Source organism: Diospyros lotus, chromosome 14 (genome assembly GCF_014633365.1).
Source record: "Diospyros lotus cultivar Yz01 chromosome 14, ASM1463336v1, whole genome shotgun sequence".
NCBI classification, from domain to species: domain Eukaryota; kingdom Viridiplantae; phylum Streptophyta; class Magnoliopsida; order Ericales; family Ebenaceae; genus Diospyros; species Diospyros lotus.
The window spans coordinates 14,902,774-14,921,978 of NC_068351.1; the positions used below are offsets into that span (position 1 = coordinate 14,902,774).

Sequence of the window (19,205 nt, forward strand, 5' to 3'; positions counted from 1 at the left end):
CTTAGGAGTCAGATCCCCTTACCTGTAGAGGCTGTCCTCTATTTATAGATGTCCCTTGGCCTTTTTTTTAGGAGATAAAATATCTTTCCAAAATAGAGGCCGATCCCCTTTCCATGGGGAGAAAATATAACATTCCCCAATGGAGATAATTCTTGAGATGTTTGAGATATTCTTGGTTGACTGAATCTTCCTCTTTATCTATTTTCAGTTCAAAATCATAATGTAGAGATTATAAAGACACGTGGAGCTCCTAGGACTTGACATGTGACGATCGCCTATTGGCCTTTACTGGCACACATGGCTCCAAGTTAATAGTAACCTCCCAAGGGTAGCACAATAAAATTTCCCCCTATAAATATTCCCTTATCACTTACCCCCCACTCTTTGAGTTGATCGAGCGAGGAGTTTGGGTAGCTGAAGGAGTAGTCGTTAATGTTTTTCTAAGCCTTTGTAAAAAAGTTCTACTAAAAATTGGGTTAGCAGTCTCAAATGCTGAATTCACTTTTCAAATCTCCCAGTGCCTTTTCACTCTTCCCATGCAGAGGGTGATTAAGTCGCTTGAGGTGATAGAGACATTTAGAGATTTTCCTATGTTAGAGAAGGACCAGCTCTTAAATTAGTATATATATATTTTTGTTGTTATTTTTGGCCTAGGGCCGAGTAGTCGTCATTGTTTTTCTGAGCCTTTGTAAAAAAGTTCTACTAAAAATTAGGTTAGCAATCTCGAATGCTGAATTCGCTTTTCAAATCTCTCAGTGCCCTTTCACTCTTCCCATGTAGAGGGTGATTAGGTCGCTTGAGGTGATAGAGACATTCAGAGATTGTCTTATGGTAGAGAGGGGCCAGCTTTTAAATTAGTATATATATATTTTTGTTGTTATTTTTGGCCTAGGGTTGAGGCTATGTTAGCTGAGGCTACTCACCTCATCTTCGGGGGCCGTTGGCCAAGGCTATGGCGGCCGAGGCTACGTGCCTTGTAACGGCCCGCCTCCCGGAGCCCCCGTGCACCAAGAGGATCCATGAGAGGATCATTACTAAAATGATATCAAACAATAACATAACTACACTCTTACTAAAATCACAATCTTTTTATCATAGCACATCACATAATTGTCTTTACAAAATCATTCATCACTTGGGCCCACCTGGGATTACATTACATACGTCAATTTAAAAAACATAAACATTAACCTTAACATAGGCACAATAACATCCAGGACCTAGTATTGGGAGAGCTCTGCATTTCTATCGTGACTCGACTATCTGGACCCAACTCTGCACATACACACCTGCAGTCTCGGGATGTTCTTACCTGTAATGATGTAAAACAAACGTGAGTCGCGAGACTCAGCAAGCTCATGAAAGGAAGGCTATAGGTTAAAGATATGACTCTTTCCATGACACCTAATGGAATTCATGCCAATGCAACCACGCCATGTCATGAGCCATACGTGCCTTACTTCTACATACATAACATAAAGTTGACTGCACATAAGGAACCAGGGGCCCACATAAGTCATACATTGGCACCCAAGTTCCGCATACAAACCTGTTGTAGCCTAACATAGGCTACCATATCATTATCCATAAAGACTTGCTTTTTCCTGACATTAGTCAGCTTTTCCTGATACTCATTACATGCTTTTCCTGATACCCATCATACCCTCATAGGTTATTCCTGTCTTTCATCACATTGTCATATACTTCCACAATCTTCATCATACCTTCATATGTTCTTCCTATCATTCATCACATTGTCATATACTTCCGCGATCTTGGTTTTCCCTTGGGCCAACCCTGAGCTAATATCTAAGTCGAGTCGAAGCTCACACGAGTCGGTACTCCCGACACCTGGCACGGTACTCCCATCCAGAATAACAGTAACAATAAAACCATGCGATGCAACACATAAAAAATGCAATGGCCTTTGTAGCATAAACGTGATGACAAGGCCCCCATAAACCAAGCATCAAGCCCTGCTACGCCCACATAGGAATACATAGGGGTGAGCAATCGGTTATAACCGAATCGAAACGACCAAAAATTATTAACCGAACCATATGCAATAACCGAACCGAACCATATGCAATAACCGAACCGAATCGAACCAACTAACCCAACAAACCGAAGTAACCGAAACCGAACTAACCGAAACCTAAACCATACTAACCGAACCGAAAACCGAACCAGAGCCCAAGAGCCTAAGATGATTGCAAGAGACCGGCCTTGCTGTTGCTGCCGGCTAGGTGGCCGGCGGTTCCGATGATCGGATTCCCCCAACCACAGTGACCCATGTACCAAAAAATTAAAACCATCTAATGGTTGGATTTTAGTAGATCTACATTTCAAACTTTCAATGTAAAAGAGAAGTAGCCGAAAACTTACCGAAAAGGACGCGTGGTAAGTAGATCCAGCCTTTAATAGATCCGGCCTTCGTCTTCTTCTTCGCCATCGGCGATAGGCAGCGACAGATGGTGGAGGGAGAGAGAAGAGCCCGGCCAGTTCCTGATCTACGAAGCATCGAATCGCCTTCGTCTTCGCCATCACCATCGAAGAGCCTTCGTCATCGCCTTCGTCTTCACCATCGCCAGATCCGTGGAGACTCGAACAGTCGAACTCGAGAAGAAGAGAAGAAATGGCGAGACGAGAGAGAGAGAGAGAGAGAGAAGAACGAAGAGGAGTACAGAAATGGCCCATGGGTTGTCGTGCCCGCGTGAGGGGAGGGGGGGCAGTTCGGTTCACGCGGGGGGGGTGTGGCCGGTTCGGTTCTCCAGGAATATTTGCTACACCGGTTCAGTTTGATTTTTTGTGTATTTTTATCAAAATAACCAAACCGAACCGAATAATCGATTTTTAAAAAAATATATAACCGAACCGAACCGCTTTTTTTGAAAAATCGAACCGAACTGATCGAACTTTTCGGTTCGGTTCGGTTAGTTCAGTTTGACCGAACTTTTGCTCACCCCTAGGAATACACACATGCAGCATGATCTAAATGCACATGTTCGCCTAGGGTACCCAAATTGGCTCTTAGACCATCCGGGTCATGTAAATGCTCACACATCCAATCACACACAAAGCATGTTTTCCCCAAATGAATGCAACCCAGCCCCCGTAGCACACATATCATGATATGCACAAACCAAGGTGGGAATCTAGAGTACCAGCTCTTCTGGCCCGTCTAGCGCTGATCGTAACAGCCGATGATTGGCGCTCATATATCCAGCCATCAACTGCCATGACCCACGATCGACAGTCAGTGGCTTTGTATCCATACCCTTAGACACACTTATTGACACTATTAACTTTATATCTTCTAAACTTAACATTGCCCATCATTTCTCCATAACTTTTTATGTGCATAACAACATAACATCATGATAACATTCTCATTCGTAGAAAACCATCTCAACATACATAATAGACTTTTAACATGTTTCCATAATGCCATATCATGTTCTAAGAACCTAGCCCCAGTGGGTTCGGCATCATTCCTAAGGGAGGCGGAGCGATACGAAGCTCCGTGACGGTTGAAATGAAAGACACAAAGACGTCATGGCTTAGCTCTTTCCAATAACAATAAACCCATTAATAAAATAAAAGTCATAAAGTGGTTACCACGCGGATTATTATTATTAATGCGTGGAACCGAGTCACGGTGAGGGAGGGTTTAAAATATGGAAAATAACGAACACTCTTGCAGGAAATGAAGAACATGAGGAAAAGGTTAGGAGCTTCCCTAAAATCGGCTGTTTTCAGTCTCTTTTGCGCTCCCGATGTGAATTAAAATATTTCCTAGCAAATAATACAATCGGGACTTAAATTAATTAATTCTAATTGCGTAAAATTTATAATTTAAACATATTACGCTTCTACTAATTTTTACCCACGTACCTGATCACTTTCCATGCCGAAAAATCCCAAAATTCCTTTATTTTTCCCTTATTTTCCTTATTTTTCTTTTCTTTTCTTTCTTTCTTCTTCTTCCTCTCTTCTTCTCCTTCCCGCGCCCGCTGCTCCTGCGCCATTCTTCTTCTTCTCCCTCCATTTCATTCTTTTTCTTTTCTTCTTTCTTTTCTTCTTTCTTTTCTTCTTCTTCTTCTTCCTTGCGCACAGCTCCCTTCTGCGCACAGCCGCCACCAACCACTGCCTTGGCCAGCTTCCAAGGCTGCTCCGGCTCTCTTCGCTGCAACAGCTGCGGCCGTGCCACCACCGTCCGCTGTCAACGCCGTAAGCAACCGCGGCCTCCCTTGCTCGCCCGCTCGTCTCTACTAGCTGCTTCGGCCGCTTTGCTCGGGTGCCATGGCCGAGCTTCCCTCGGCCTGTCTCTCTCCCTCTCTCTCTCAATATTGATCTCTCCCTCTCGATCTCTCCCTTCCTCCCTTACTCGGCCGAGCCCTCTCCCTCTCCCAATCTCTCGGCCCACTGATCTCTCTCTCATTTGTTCCTTTATTTCTTCCCATCTTCTCCAATGGCTTCTCCTTTAATCTCTCTGCTCTCGGCCACTGTGCAAAACTTAACCTCCAAGCACTCGCGCACAACCACAAAAATATACATAATTAATTTGATTTATTCTTTTATTATTATGATAATTATTGTTATTATCTCTATTACCATTAACAACATATATATATGTATTTATGTATTAATTCATTAATTTAAGTTATGTTAACATAATTTACACATTTATTATTATTATTATTATTATTATTATTATTATTATTATTATTATTATTATTATTATTATTATTATCTCTATTATTGTTATTATTATTGTTATTAATTTATTCCATTATTTTCATAAATACTTTCAATTAATTTAATTAATTACCTAAATTTCCTATTTCCTCAAACAATATAAATACATATACTTTCTAAAATCTCCAAATATTCAATAATGACTTCAAATATCAAAATTAATAACTTTTATTTGTCTCCAAATTTTGGGATATTACATGCCTTGTCTTCAGGGGCCGCTGGCAGAGGCTGTGGTGGCCGAGACTGCATGCTTTGTCTTCAGAGCCACTGGTGGAAGCTGTGGTGGCCGAGGTTTCCTTCTTTTGCTTGCTTTCCAAAGCTCATAAAATCTTGGCCCTTAACCAATTAGGTGTACTAGGATAAGCTCTACTATCCCGATGAGGTAGCTTTTCCATGTAGTGCTGCTTGCTTAGCGAAAATCTTGATCCTTCGATTTTTGTTGGAGGTTCTTTCTAATCCGAGAGGGGTTAAATCGAACATTCTTTTTGTTTTGGGAGTGATTCCTGAATTGATTCCTTAATTATTAGGGGTGGTCCCCTTTAATTCTTTGGTGGTCGAGGTGCATACCCTTGAACTAGTTCCTTAATTATTAGGGGTGGTCCCCTTTGAGTCGTTCCTATTTTTTGGTCAGGGGTGGTCCCCTGAAGATCACGTTTGAACTTATTTTTCTTTGATTTTGAGTTGTCAGGAGTTCCCCCCCCCCCCCCCCGAGGATCACATCTGATCATTTCATCTTGAGTGTTCGGGGGTTCGAGGCCCCCCGAGGATCACATTTGATCCTTTTGTCTTGAGTTGTCAAGGGTTCGGGGCCCCCCGAGGATCACATGTGATCCTTTGTTTTTTAGTGTTCAAGGGTTCGGGGCCCCCCGAGGATCACATCTGATCCTTTACTCTTGCGTTGTTGAGGCTTTTCGGACCCTTGATCTTCGTGTGCACATGCTGGCTTGGATTATAGTTGATGGCCGAGACTTTAAAGAATATTCATATTTTATTTTCGCGGTTCAACGAAATGCCTACGTCCGTAATCCAAAATAATGTCCATATTTTATTTTTGCAGTTCGGCGTAACACCTACATCCGCAATTAAATAATATTCATATTTTTTTTTTACGGTTCGGTATAATGCCTACGTCTGCAATTAGAGAGAGTATTTTGTTTCCATGGTTCGGCACAATGCCTACATCTGCAATTAAAGAATAGCAATATTTTTTTTTTCCCGCGATTCGACGTAATGCCTACATCCGCAATCAGAGAGAGTATCCATATATATATATTTTAACCCATATCCATTCTATATCCGCACCTTTAGCAAATTTGTTCTAGATATGCTTTTTCAACAACTTAGATATGTTTCTTCAGCACCCAGATCTGGAACGTTCCAATCCATGCGCTTTTTGGGTGTGATTTTGAGTAGTTCATGGAAGAGACTCCTAAATGCTTTCGCCACTCGAACTTTTTTTGTCTTCAATTGTCAACACACCAGATGCTAGTTAGATAAAAAACATTGACCTCCAACACCGCGAAAAACCTGGAGAATACTCTCAACTCAAGGCTCAAACTTTGCAATCTCTACAGATTTGAACCCGATTCAGCAAGAGGCCCCGACTACGCATGTGTAAAATCAAACAGTTATCATAATGCATCAAATCAAATAAAGTGAGTCAGATATATCCAGAACTTCGATCCAATCTGAAACACAAATCAGCGGCCAAAACCGGCTTTGATTGGGCGATTCGCAGTAGGGTGCTTTTAGAAAGACTCGAAGAAGCATAGGACGGTCATCCGAATTGTGATCTTCGTTGCTATTACTCGTTGATGTCGCAGCATAGCTATGTTTGAATATGAAAAGGAAGTGGGTGTGATTTGAACGAACATGCCTCTCCTTGAAAGACTACGAGAAAGCGAGATGGGAGAAGCTCAACAATAGAGGATTTGTGGCGGCAAGGCGAAGGTTCCTTTTGACTTTGGAATACAAATCCTGAATAAGCCCAACCCTTCTTTCAACTGCATTGTGTTGTAGGTACTTGAAATAGATGTCTTTGATGTGGCGTTGGGCTTGCAAAGTTCCCCTGGGCTCCGTTCATAGCTGTCATTTTTAATGGGTCATTACCTGTTTGCTATCAAGCTTCTTTAGAAGCACTTGAAGATAATATATATGTGTATATATATAATATATAATGTACCGCCTCACTAGCCAATTGTCGTTACCGGTCAAGGTCTTCACAAAAATCTGCATGTCGCCCCTCAGACGAAACACCAACTGCTGGGTTCATTGCTCCTGCCGACTCACGGCCTTACCGTCGCTGCTTGCTCTAGTTCCAACATTCTCCGTTGGCCTTGTCGCCGTCATCAACAGCTTCTCACAGCCGCTGTTTACGCTATGTTTGTTCTTGGCTATTTGGGGGTCCTGTATATTTTGCATTTTTCCAAGAAAGCTTCCTCTGGAAGCTCCTTGCAACATATAATATAATATATACATATATATGCTTAACGACACTCGGTCTAGATTTGTCTTTTTCTAATAATCAAGCTTTTGTAAAAAACTACAAAATATGTACATAGAGTGCCTCCCATGACCTTATTTTGTATATAATATATATATATATATAATATAGCAATATTTTTCACTAGGTTCCACATAAAGCTTTTCTCAATATATTATAATATGAATGTATATGTATATGATGTATGTATGATACAAAATAATGGTAGAATTACTTTTCTTTTTTCTACCATGCCTCAACTAGAACTTCTTACAACATATATATACATATGCATATATGAATCTTTCAGCTTGCCCTTTCAATTATTTTCTACATAGAACAATAATTGAAAAAATAAAACCTTAGCAGGCAAAAAAATATTTAAAGAAACGAGTGTACCCATGATCCAATCAACACATACGTGTAATTGAATTGAATAGATTTCATACGGCTTGAAATTGTGCTTGGCAGACATAAAGAAAAGACGAAGGCCCCACTGTGGGTGCCAATTGATGATGCAGAGCCGATCACCTTCTTCTGTCTCGAACCAAGTACCTGCAAAAATGGTGGGGACTTGCTCCCCGTGATCCCTTCGACGCTTAAGTCAGTTCATAGAGTTATAAATTAGAAATAATAATAGAAAAATAGAAAAGTCTCTTAGGGGTCAGATCCCCCTACCTATAGAGGCTGTCCTCTATTTATAGATGTCCCTTGGTCTTTTTTTTAAGAGATAAGATATATTTCCAAAATAGAGGTCGATCCCCTTTCTATGGGGAGAAAATATAACATTCCCTAATAGAGATAATTCTTGGGATGTTGGAGATATTCTTGGTTGACTGAATCTTCCTCTCTATCTCTTTTCAGTTCAAAATCATAATGTAGAGATTATAAAGACACGTGGAGCTTCTAGGACTTGACACATGGCGATCGCCTATTGGCCTTTATTGACACACATGGCTCCAAGTTAATAGTAACCTCCCAGAGGTAGCACAATAAAATTACCCCTTATAAATATTCCCTCATCAATATAATATCTGAAATTGTTGATAAGTTGTTTGTTGAAATGCCCAAATAAGGTTTGTTGATACATTATTGGTTGTGACATGTTATAAGTCAAGACATGTAAGAGTAAATGTTTAAAAAAAGATAAAGCCTAAAACTAGTGAAGAGAAAAGCATCTCAAAATCTAAAAATTTACTTAAACTGTTAACGATATCCTAGAAACTAACAACAGTTCTTGAAAATATTTGAGAAATTGTCGACAATTTTGACATACTAGATTATCCTGAAAGATTTATGAGTCTTGAAAAAAAGAGCTAACAAATAAAACTTCAGGAGACTAGAAGGTCTCTCGGAGACCTCCCTTGTCACGAAGAAGTCTCAACTAATTCACGAATATGATGTAAAAAGTCTATTTAAAAAAAAAAATACATCACTACTACTAGATTAAGAGCTTTACAACTTTCTTTAACGAGAATGGAACTTAAGCATTAGAATGAATGATTGTGTGCTGCGTCATGTGATAGTGTTTTCTTTTTTTTGTAGGAATTTATTAATTTAAAAATTATTTTTCAATGTGTAAATTCTATTAGAAACTATTTCTCAACGTGTAAATTCTATTAGGGTGTATTTGATAATATGAAAAATATATGAAAAATGTTACATCCAAATAATTGAATTCCATCTTTAGTGTTTGACATATTATATTTTTCATTGAATTGAATTTGATGGTACAACTATTAAAGCATATTTTTATTTCTTTTTCATAAAATTTTTTATCTAGAAATAAGATAATTTTTATTTTTCATATAAATTAAAAAATAATTTTTTTTCTAATTAAATACTATCAAACACACACTTATTACACACTTATTATGTTTATTATGTTTAGAGAACAAGAGAATGAAATGGTCAAAGGGCATATAAAGGAAGAAAGTGTATACAATGTCATGATTATTGCAGGTCATAGGATAAGAAAAAATGTGGTTTATATTCAACAAAGCTAAGTCATTAACCTTGTCCACATCCACACTCTAGCATACATCTAGGTAGGTATTTTATCATTATAACTGTAGCAATCAAGTTGACTACATGTCTCATCCAACTTACTATAGTGCTTCAAGATTATTTCATCTTGTCACTTAAAATTTTAAATTCATTCCTTGATTACATTTTTATCTAGTATTTGGATTTGGGCCTAAATTCAGATGAATTTAGGGAATAAAAGGATTTAAAATAATGCAAGTATCTTAAATTACATCATTTGAAATCTCACCACCCAAACACATTGTTAGGATGTGTTTGGATAATATTAATTGACTCTTGTTTTAAATTAAAAATCCGAAACTCCAAATCTATATCATGGAATCTTTGGATGCACCGTTTTTTTTTTTTTTTTTGAAAATATTTGGATTTTGGGACTAACAAAATAAAAGAAGTTAAATTGCAAACATTTTAAATTACAAATTTTTAAATAATATAATTTTCATTTTTTCTAAATTTCCATAAATATAATTCACCTAACATAACAAAAAGTCAATATATATACACATACATAATGCAACTTATGAAGTGAAGAAAACAAAATTCTATAACAAGTAGGCTCAATCGACCCAGTCAGAAAGTAGGCAATTTCCACAACCAGCGCCTTTTCTCTTGTTCTTTATTTAATAAAATGGAAAAAATAAGCCATCTTGTGCAAAATGAGTATCTTATTTTGTCTTTTGATGCACTTAGTCAGTCATTCTTTTTATTTTACTATAATTTGATTAGTAGCATCAATGATTCTCCCCACCTAAATCTTATCTCACCTGTGAAATCACCAAATTACTAAAGAAATTGAAGTAGAGTAATTGATAACTGTAAACTCGCAGAGTGCAGAAGAAATGATGAAGAATTTCAGTTGGTGATCTGATCTGATCTGATCTGATCTCTACATGTAATCTTAGGTTGAAACCAATTAAATCCAAAGAAATTATACAATTGAATAGGGCACATAGCATTGTCAGGGGGAAGAAATTAATTTTCGTCTCCAGAGCTTGGAATACTACTACTTTTTCCAGGCACCATGAATAATTTTTGTAGCTTGAGGGGTTCTGTAGTAAAGACTAAAGAGAAGGTGATTTTGATGAGGCAGGTTGTCTGTTTGTTTGTTTGATCTGTCACATCAGACATCAAGCTTCGAATCACCCAAAACAAACCATTTGATGAGATCATTGAGCAGGGCCGGTGCCTCCATGTTCACTGCATGCCCAGTGTCCCTAATGATCTCTAGCTTTGATTTTGCTCCCAAATGCCTATCACAAGTTTAAATTAAAACATTATATATATATGTGTGTGTGTCTGTGTGTGTGTATTAGTGTATAATATGACTTTTATGTGGGGAAAGGAAACAAAAAATAAAAAATAAGAAGAAGAAGAAGAAGATAAAGCTCTGTACCTCTGCAATTGATAGGCAAAAAACAGAGGGAAGACCCTGTCCTGATCCCCCCAAACAAGCAGTGTTTCCTTTTCAACCAAAAGGGAAGCCATATCACAAGAAAACTTAGAAAATGCTGCTTAAATAGATTGATTGGATTTGGGGTGTATAAGTAAAAGTGTATGTGTTGTATCCGAGTGAGAAGTGAAAGCTGAAAATGGAGCAGTTACCTGGGTTAGAACGGGAAGATCAGATTCTGCTGCTTTCCTTTCCAGTAAGTGCTCCACGAGCTCCAGCCTCTCCTTGCTGTGCTTGGTATGCATCACCTGCACGGATGGATGATGACACATCCCGAATGTAAACTCGGTAAAGTCAGAAGTAATTAAAAATAAGAATTGGGCTGATGGGGGATAGATAATGAATGGGGACCCCACAGTGATGAACTCCCGGATGAAGAAATCTGGGAGCAACTTGGCCACACTGAACTTGTGCATCGTCACGGCGGCCAGCGACCGGAGATCCGCCGGCTTCTTGGGGCAAAGCATCTCGGTGAACTTCTTTACCCCGATCTTCTGCAGCCCCTCCCGCCTCTGCTCCTCCGTGCACCCGCCGACCCCGCTGCTCACGATCACCACCTTCTCCACCATCTCCGGGAACATCTCCGCCGCCCGGTAGCCCACCCATCCACCGTAGCTGAGCGCGTACAGCGAGCACCTCGCCACGCCCAAACTCCTCAACCCTTCGACCACACACCTGGCATAAATTTAAAGTTATTTATTCTTATTTTTTTAAATACTTTTAATAGAATAAGTGAAAACATAACACAAAAAGAGAGATTTATTGTTATTTTTATTTATTTATTTATTTTACATTCCAAACGCAAACAGGCTGAATATATTTGGATACCTGGCCTGAAAAACCTCGGACCGATCCGAGCGCTTCGAGTGGGAGTTTCCGAAGAAGATGAGATCGGGGATGAAGAGGTTGAAGCTCCGGGAGAGGGGGCCGACCTGCCGGAAGAATTGCCAGGGGGCGGTGGAGCCGTAGCCGTGGATGAGGACGAGGGCGGGCTTGTCGAAGCGGCGGTGGGTGGCGGCCCAGAAGTGCATGGTGGTCTGGTCGTCCAGGTCGACGGTGACTGGGGAGAGGCCGCAGAGGCGGAAGTAGGCGGAGATAATTGCGTCGGCGAGGGTGACGGCGAAGGGGAAGCGTTTGATGTGGGATAACGGCGCGAATAGGCATCGGAATTTGGGGATTGTGAGGGAGAGATAGAAGTCCGAGAGGAGACGGTGAAGCTGAAGCCACCAGGAATCCATCGTCGCGTTGGGTTATGTCGTTAATTTGCTTAGCTGTATATGTATATATTTTGGGTTTGCAGCCACTCGAGACTGACTGCAAATTGGTCTAAGCCCATCGAAATGCCATTAATGCATGTATGTGTAGGTAGATAAGATTTTATCAAATATTATATGGACCAAGATAGATATGTAATATTTAAAATAAAAATAAAAAATATTTTAAAATTTTTATTAAATTATTTATTAAATTTTTTTAGAATGTATTAAGAGATATATGGGTTATTTTTTTTTCTTATCATGGTTTAAGATAAATTTATTCAGAGAAAATGAGATAAATTTATCTAAATAATTTTAAATAAAAAGTCACGTGACTTCTTTTTCAATAATTGTAAGATAAATTTAACAAATACAATAAAAAATATTTTCGTTTAAAATATTTTTTATATTTTTTTCTAACGCATATATTGATTAACAAATACTATCATAAAGCAAAGACAAAACGTATGGGGGAGGGCCACGCATCCCAAACGCAAGGGGTTAAAGGAAAAGAAGGTGATTGGATTTGGTGGGTTAAGTGACCCATAAGAAACAATAATACCCGAAGAATTAGGAGCAGCCAATTAATTGTGTGATACAGACACAACATGCAAGGGGCCAAGTAGGTAACGGCCAAGGCTTAGGCAATCAATCTTCTTCCTTATAATATAAAGCCGCCTATTTAGCTGCCTCTAATTTATACTTGTCAATTTATTCTTCTGTTCCGATTAAAATAGTTCGGAACGTCTCCATTGTTTATTAAAATTAAAATAGACGTGGTTTTGTTTCACATCACCTAAAATCTCAATCGTATCTATTTAGATTATCCCAATTATTTGTTAAAGAGTAGTGTCATTTATCTATATCGAAGAAGATGTCCTTTTTTTCATTAAGCAATAAAAATGTATACAATAAATATTAACACTTACACATTTTTATTGTCCAATAAAAATATGTCGCATTCATTTTCAGTCTAAATGAATAAAATTATTCTTTGTCAAAACCCTCGCCAAGCCAAATTTTTAATGAGGGAGACAATCACAACCTACTCCAACATTGCTCGCTCGCCACCCAAATAGCGAATGAGTAAATCCTTGCCTTTTTTGGCTAGCTTAGAGTCTACAACATCTCTAACCATCCATTATCTTACAACGGTTATTGTCGGAAGAGAGCTATGGTTGTTATCACCATTGAATCAGGAAACTCCATCAAAGAAGAGGCATTTCCATTGCCCGTGGTTGGAAAAGATGAAGCGTTGCCATCGCCCAAAGTCGGAGAAGATGAATAGACATAGTAAGTCTTTGATTTTTGTAATTGTGTTTTTTGATTCCTCTTCTTGTTGTCGGATAAATTTTGGTGAATTGTTCAGTCGGTCGCGAAAACAATTGGATGGCTGCTTTTTATTATGTTATAAATAATAGACATGTACTGTTTTTGTGTTTAATTTGAATTGATTTAACATATTTGAGTTATTGGTAAAGTAAAATAAATTAAAATTGAAATTTATTAATAAATAAATAAAATAAAAAGCAGAATAAGGAGTATATTTAGAGTAAACATAATTTTTTAGATAAAATAAAAATAGAGAATAAATTATTTATAACATAATTAAAAAGTGAAATAGAAAGTGTTATTGAAAATGGTGAGTCCGGATCCCATTTCTCTTTTCATTCTTCTCCTCCAATTCTCATATACATATATAATATAAATAATGAAACATTTTATTTCAATAAAAAATTCAAAACGGTATTGACAACCTTGATCTAAATTTCAAATTTTGGTTCGTAATGAAAAATTAAATTGAGCTACATTAAAAATGTTGGTTTAGTTTGAAATTGAATTAATTTTGTCTGATTCTTAAGTTCATCTTAATTTTTACATGGAAGGTTAAAACTAAAAATAAAAAAATAAAATATAAAGTATAGAAAATTAAATTAATTAATAATATCACGAACAGTACAACTGTGAAACCCAATCCCTCCCTGGTCGTTGCTTGCTTCCCCTGCCACTGCCACCAGTCCACCGTGGGCCGATCGAGTTTTGCTGGCTGCATCGTCGCCGGCACTCTCCATCTTCGTTGCTGCTGCCCTATTCGTCTCTCACTCACTGCGTGCTTGTTGGTATGCATGTACACACTGCCCAATGGCTACTGAAGTGAAGAATGATACGACACATAACAAAAGCGCGCGCGCGTACCATAGGGACTAAGTCTTTGATTTTTCATCTCCAAACTATAAGTCGAGTGATTAGATCGAGTGATTAGATGAGTAATATATCGATATTAATTTGATGAGTTATGAATTTTAATTCTTAAATTACATAAAAATTAAATATTTAACATGTAATTTTATTTCTCTTATTATAATAAAAAACACGAATACCGGAAATGTTTGGACGATTCCAAAACTTCAATTTTTCTAGCTTGGTTAAACAATATTCTCAATTTGTTCGTAAATAGACTTAAATTTTTAAAAGCCCTTTGATTTGTCTTCTCCACCTTACTATATATATATATAGATGACGAGGCAAGAGGCTTGGTGCTCACGTGTGATTGGCGTCCTTTTCAGTGGGAAATCGCAGCCAAATTTTGACTGCTTGCTGGGTTTCCGCTGTGGGCGGCCACCACTGGTAGCACGTCCAAAAAGTCTGCTCTTTAAAAGTTTTAATATTGTCAAGCGACAACATTTGTCAAACGAAAACAACAAAACAAATTCACAATTTCTTCCCGTTCCCACATCAATGTCCAATCGGACATCAATTCCTTCACAAAAGGACATATATGCCAATGCTATGCCACAGATTTTTTATTTTTTTATTTTTAATTCATGAAAACTCACAACCATTGTTATTTACCCTTTTAAACTGTGTATGTTAAATAAACACATATTTTTATATGTAAAACATAAGGATTATATAAGTTATAACTATTATTTCAAGGATGATGATTAAGAAATAGTAAATACATCATATTTTTAGATAATGTTCATTTATTATTTTTTTTCAGCTACAAAATACTTTATTAGCTGATGAAATGTTAGGAAATACGATGAGTTTATTATAAATCAAAAGTAAAATATAATGAACAAAATTATTTAAAAATTACATTTATTACAATGTAAAAATTTAATTATTTTGTGTAAAAATTTAATTGTTTACACTAAGCCTAATTTGAGATTATCGTCCTTACACGATCTCTTATTATGTGTGTTTTTGATTTTGGCAAAGACAGACAATCGAACCCAAACTATAAGTGCAAATTTTAATTTATTGTAAGCCAACTATTTGAAATGTACACTGAGAGCTACACTAAGCCTAATTTGGACTTTGGCCATGTTATATTATAATCACGTCAAACATCACATGTTACAAACATCACATGTTATGTCTGCTAATGTGTAATGCCTTGACCAGTTCACACATTATTAATCTATGAATTTAGGGGCATTTTTTTGTTTTTTTTTCCACACTCATTTCTATTAAATTAATTTCTTACTTACCAACTAGAGTTGACTTTTAGGTACTCAGGTAGTACTTAGAGTTCGTTTGACTAAGTGGTTTGACCGTTTATAAGCTATTAGTATAGTTTAAAAGGTACCAAGCTTTTTAAGTTAAGTGTTTGGTAAACTCAAATAGTTTAAAAACTATATAACTTAAATACTATTTGAATAGTTTTTTGAAAAGTTAATTCCCTTCAGCTTTTGCAAACCGTCTTTGGAGAAAAAACTATGTTGACCATGAAAATTATCAATTTATCCTCAACCAAAACACCAATTTCCAACCCATATCTTTTTTCTTCAACCCTCTGCAACTAATTTTCCACCGCCACTGTCGCCCGTGGTTTGTCGCCCCAACTATCGCCCTCATCGTCGCCCCAGCTATTGCCCCCATCGTTGCATCCAGCTCCTCCATCGCCGTAGCTCAGCTCAGCCGTCGCAAGCCAGCTTCTTCACCACCATCGCAAACCTAGTTTGGCCGTAACAAGTCGCCTCAGTCTCGTTACCGCCATCACCGCCTCTGCTTCCAGATCCGCTGCCGCAAGCCGCCCAGTGCCATCGCATCTCTTGCCGCCTACTTCATCTCCTCTCGCCATCGTCGTCCCTTCTTGCGCCGTTGCCCATCTCCTCCTCCATTGCCAGCCTTCTTTTTCACTGTATATATGTATATATATAATATGTAATAATATATATTTAATTTGTATATAACATATATAATAATTTTGTATATAACATATAATATATATTAATTTAAAAAAAATATTTTTTAATAATTATACTAATACAATGTTAATTTATAACAGTAAAATTAACGTATATATTTTTTAATAGTAAAATTTTATCAATTAAACATTAATTTATAAAAATTTATTAAAAGTTAGTATTTTATATTTTTTATATTATTTAATAACATATCTATTTTCGTCTTATTAATTTTTTTAAACTAAAAACAAAACTATTAACTGATAATTTAAAAGCACATTTATATAAACATATCATTAGCTTAAACATTATAACCAACTTAAACACTATTTAGCTTTAAAGCTACAAAAATAAACACCTAATCAAACTAAGCCTTACAATTCTCTATTTGGTTAAGCATCAACCATTCTTAACCTCTAGTCAACTGGGTGCTTGAGTAAACGTCCATTATATCTTAATTTTCGCTTAAGAATGATAAAATTTATTGGGAAAAAAAATTAAAATTTGGCCCAAACTTTTTTGTACTTAGATTCGCATTTGAACTTTTCAAATAATTTAATTTATGGGTGAATTTGAACAAAAAAATCTATAGTTTCATAGGCGAAATGAACTATTTTGAAAAGTTGAGGTTGAATTTGTGAAAAATAAATTAAAAAATAAATTGACCAAAATTAAAAAATTAAGGGGCTAATTTAGTCTTTTATTCATTTTTATTTGAAAAGTGTTTTGGAGGATTAAAGTTCCATCATTAATCGATAATTAATCCTTGTATATCGTCCTAATAATACACCATTTTCCTTAAAAATCTGTTTGATTGTCCATATTTTTTTATAAAAAAAAGTTATTTTTTATTCAAATTTTAGCTTTTGGGTGTTAAATTGACTAAATTTTTTATCACTTGTGGTCACGTAATACTCTTTTCTCACTTTTGTTAGAATTGGTTTTCTCATGGGGTTTAAATTTCATTTCCCATGGAAATGAAAAAACCCACCCACCAATAGCTTGCATTCTCCGTTAACCACCGCCTACTAATGAAGAAGAGAAGAGAAGGCCAGATTTGACAGTTGCAACGGCCATCAAACATTGACCAAATCTGACTTTGTAGGAGGAATATGACAGCAACGACTAGTGAGGATCGGCCATTGGCGATGATAGTAGCCAAATTCGACATTAATTGTAAGAGGGTGATGGCAACGAGGATTAGCCATTGGCAATGCCAACAATGACCAATCAAAGTAAGTTTAAGAAGAGAGATGAGAGAGGCAGAGCAAAGACAAATGTGGGTTTGGGGATGGAGTTCCATGAAAAATAATTGTAATTAAATATAAGAAATTAAAAAGTATGATAATTTATAAGTTGAAAATTAAATCAATCAAACACTCTCAATTAATAATTTTTACTCTCTATTAATAATTTTTACATAAATAATTTCTAGACAATTAAATTATTTAGAACTTATTTTATTTATATGTAAGTTCCATACTTGTAATTAAATGCACACACTTTAAGAAAACTTTATTGATACATTCCTCATTTTGCTAGGAGCATAGATCCTCAAGTTATTTATCAAGTGAGTTTACTATTTTTATATATCCAAACTGTTTTTCCCATCTATAGTTAAACTTATTTTATGTCACCAATATCAAGAATTGTTATTCCCACAAAAGTATTGTTACACACACCCAATTTTATGTCATAATTATATACAGTGTAGTGTTATTAACAAATTATTATTTAATGGATATAGCAACACCTACCAAGATCAACCTAAAAAATATAGAATAATTAATTAAACTCTTAGTATTCTTGTTTAATTATCCATCGTATGTTAAACATAACTAGAGTTAACTAATCAATCAAGGTTGACTTAACTACACTAGGGTTATTGTTTAACCTTCTATGATTAAACTACAAGTTAGGTCAATTATATAAAAATTTTGGGAATTTTGAAAGAATCTATTGGATATGAAAATTTATTTTTCACTTAATTAAAAATAAGTTGTATGGAATGTAACAATAATTTAACGAATTATTGGGCCTCAGGGGCGGGTAGGAGAACAAAAACGTGAATTTCTGAAAAATTGGGCCTAACTGTAATGTGTGAGAAATTGTAAAATAGACTAAGTTAGGAAGTTAACTTTGAATATAAAATTTAACCAAATTAAATCAAATTAGGCCGATAGATTTAGAATCATCTTGGCACTGCTTTGACTAAAAGATTGGAAGATTTTGGCAAAGGATTGTAAATGAAATCATGATCGTTAAATTTGGAAGATTCATAATTGGATTTTTTTTTTTTTGATAATTCAGATTTTGAGTTTCGCGCGATTAGTCTTGGGAGAGAGTAGCCTTCCCCAATAGTTCACCTTCTAAGTAAATTTAGATGTGGTCATAACCTATCCACACTTGAGGGTGGATTTTTTGAGAATGATTGCCCTTTCTGTGAACCCTCATTCACGTCGAACGGAACCTTCAAAGGGGTGACATAGCGCACTAAAACCTTACCTTCACAAGGATTCGAACATCTGATGCTCATTACAACCTTCAAGTGCTTTATTACTGCGTCATGTTCGTGAGGGTAGAATTGAAAATTTTTGCCAATATAAAGAAGGTCTAGTCTTAGTATAAAAACACAATGCAATGAGAAAGAAAAAAAAAAAAGTTTGAAAGAGTTTTCGATGATTGGTGAGCTTTTCCAACAAAAAAGACAATGGCGAATAACGATGTAGACAAGTTTGGATGGTTATTTTTAGCTTCTACCATTGGTTTATGGCAAATTGGGATAATTGACGAAAGTTAAGTATTCATCAATGGCGGTTGAAGGTTTCCTATGATAGTGGCAACAAATGAGCATGGTCAAAATGTTGATGACACCAAGCTGCTTCATTAAAAAAATAAAAAAAAAGGGGTTCAGGTGAAAGTATTTAATCCTTTCAAGGTTTGCTAGGTTACATTTATGCCTCAAAATTTAAAATTATTGTGCTTTGACCTTGTAGTTTATTTCATTGTGCATTTGG

General features: G+C 36.4%; 1 protein-coding gene across 1 annotated transcript; it reads right to left on the reverse strand.

The window, feature by feature from the left end:
- Nucleotides 1–10,066: 10,066 nt before the first annotated feature.
- LOC127789621 (uncharacterized) lies at nt 10,067–12,073 on the reverse strand. Its single transcript, XM_052318557.1, has 5 exons — nt 11,565–12,073; nt 11,093–11,411; nt 10,889–10,984; nt 10,680–10,747; nt 10,067–10,536 (listed from the first exon to the last, which is right to left on the reverse strand). Exons 1-5 carry the CDS (start codon nt 11,972–11,974, stop codon nt 10,407–10,409), a joined length of 1,023 nt encoding a protein of 340 aa, XP_052174517.1. The 5' UTR covers nt 11,975–12,073; the 3' UTR covers nt 10,067–10,406.
- Between the last annotated feature and the right edge of the window lie 7,132 nt (nt 12,074–19,205).

What these genes read in the sequence shown, in the direction of transcription:
- LOC127789621 (XM_052318557.1), bottom strand. Translation starts at nt 11,974, where the DNA reads ATGGATTCCTGGTGGCTTCAGCTTCACCGTCTCCTCTCGGACTTCTAT. An exon ending in TCCGAGGTTTTTCAGGCCAG is followed by an intron (nt 11,412 to 11,564) that starts GTATCCAAATAT and finishes AATTTATGCCAG; the next exon opens with GTGTGTGGTCGAAGGGTTGA. An exon ending in TTTGCCTATCAATTGCAGAG is followed by an intron (nt 10,537 to 10,679) that starts GTACAGAGCTTT and finishes AACTTGTGATAG; the next exon opens with GCATTTGGGAGCAAAATCAA.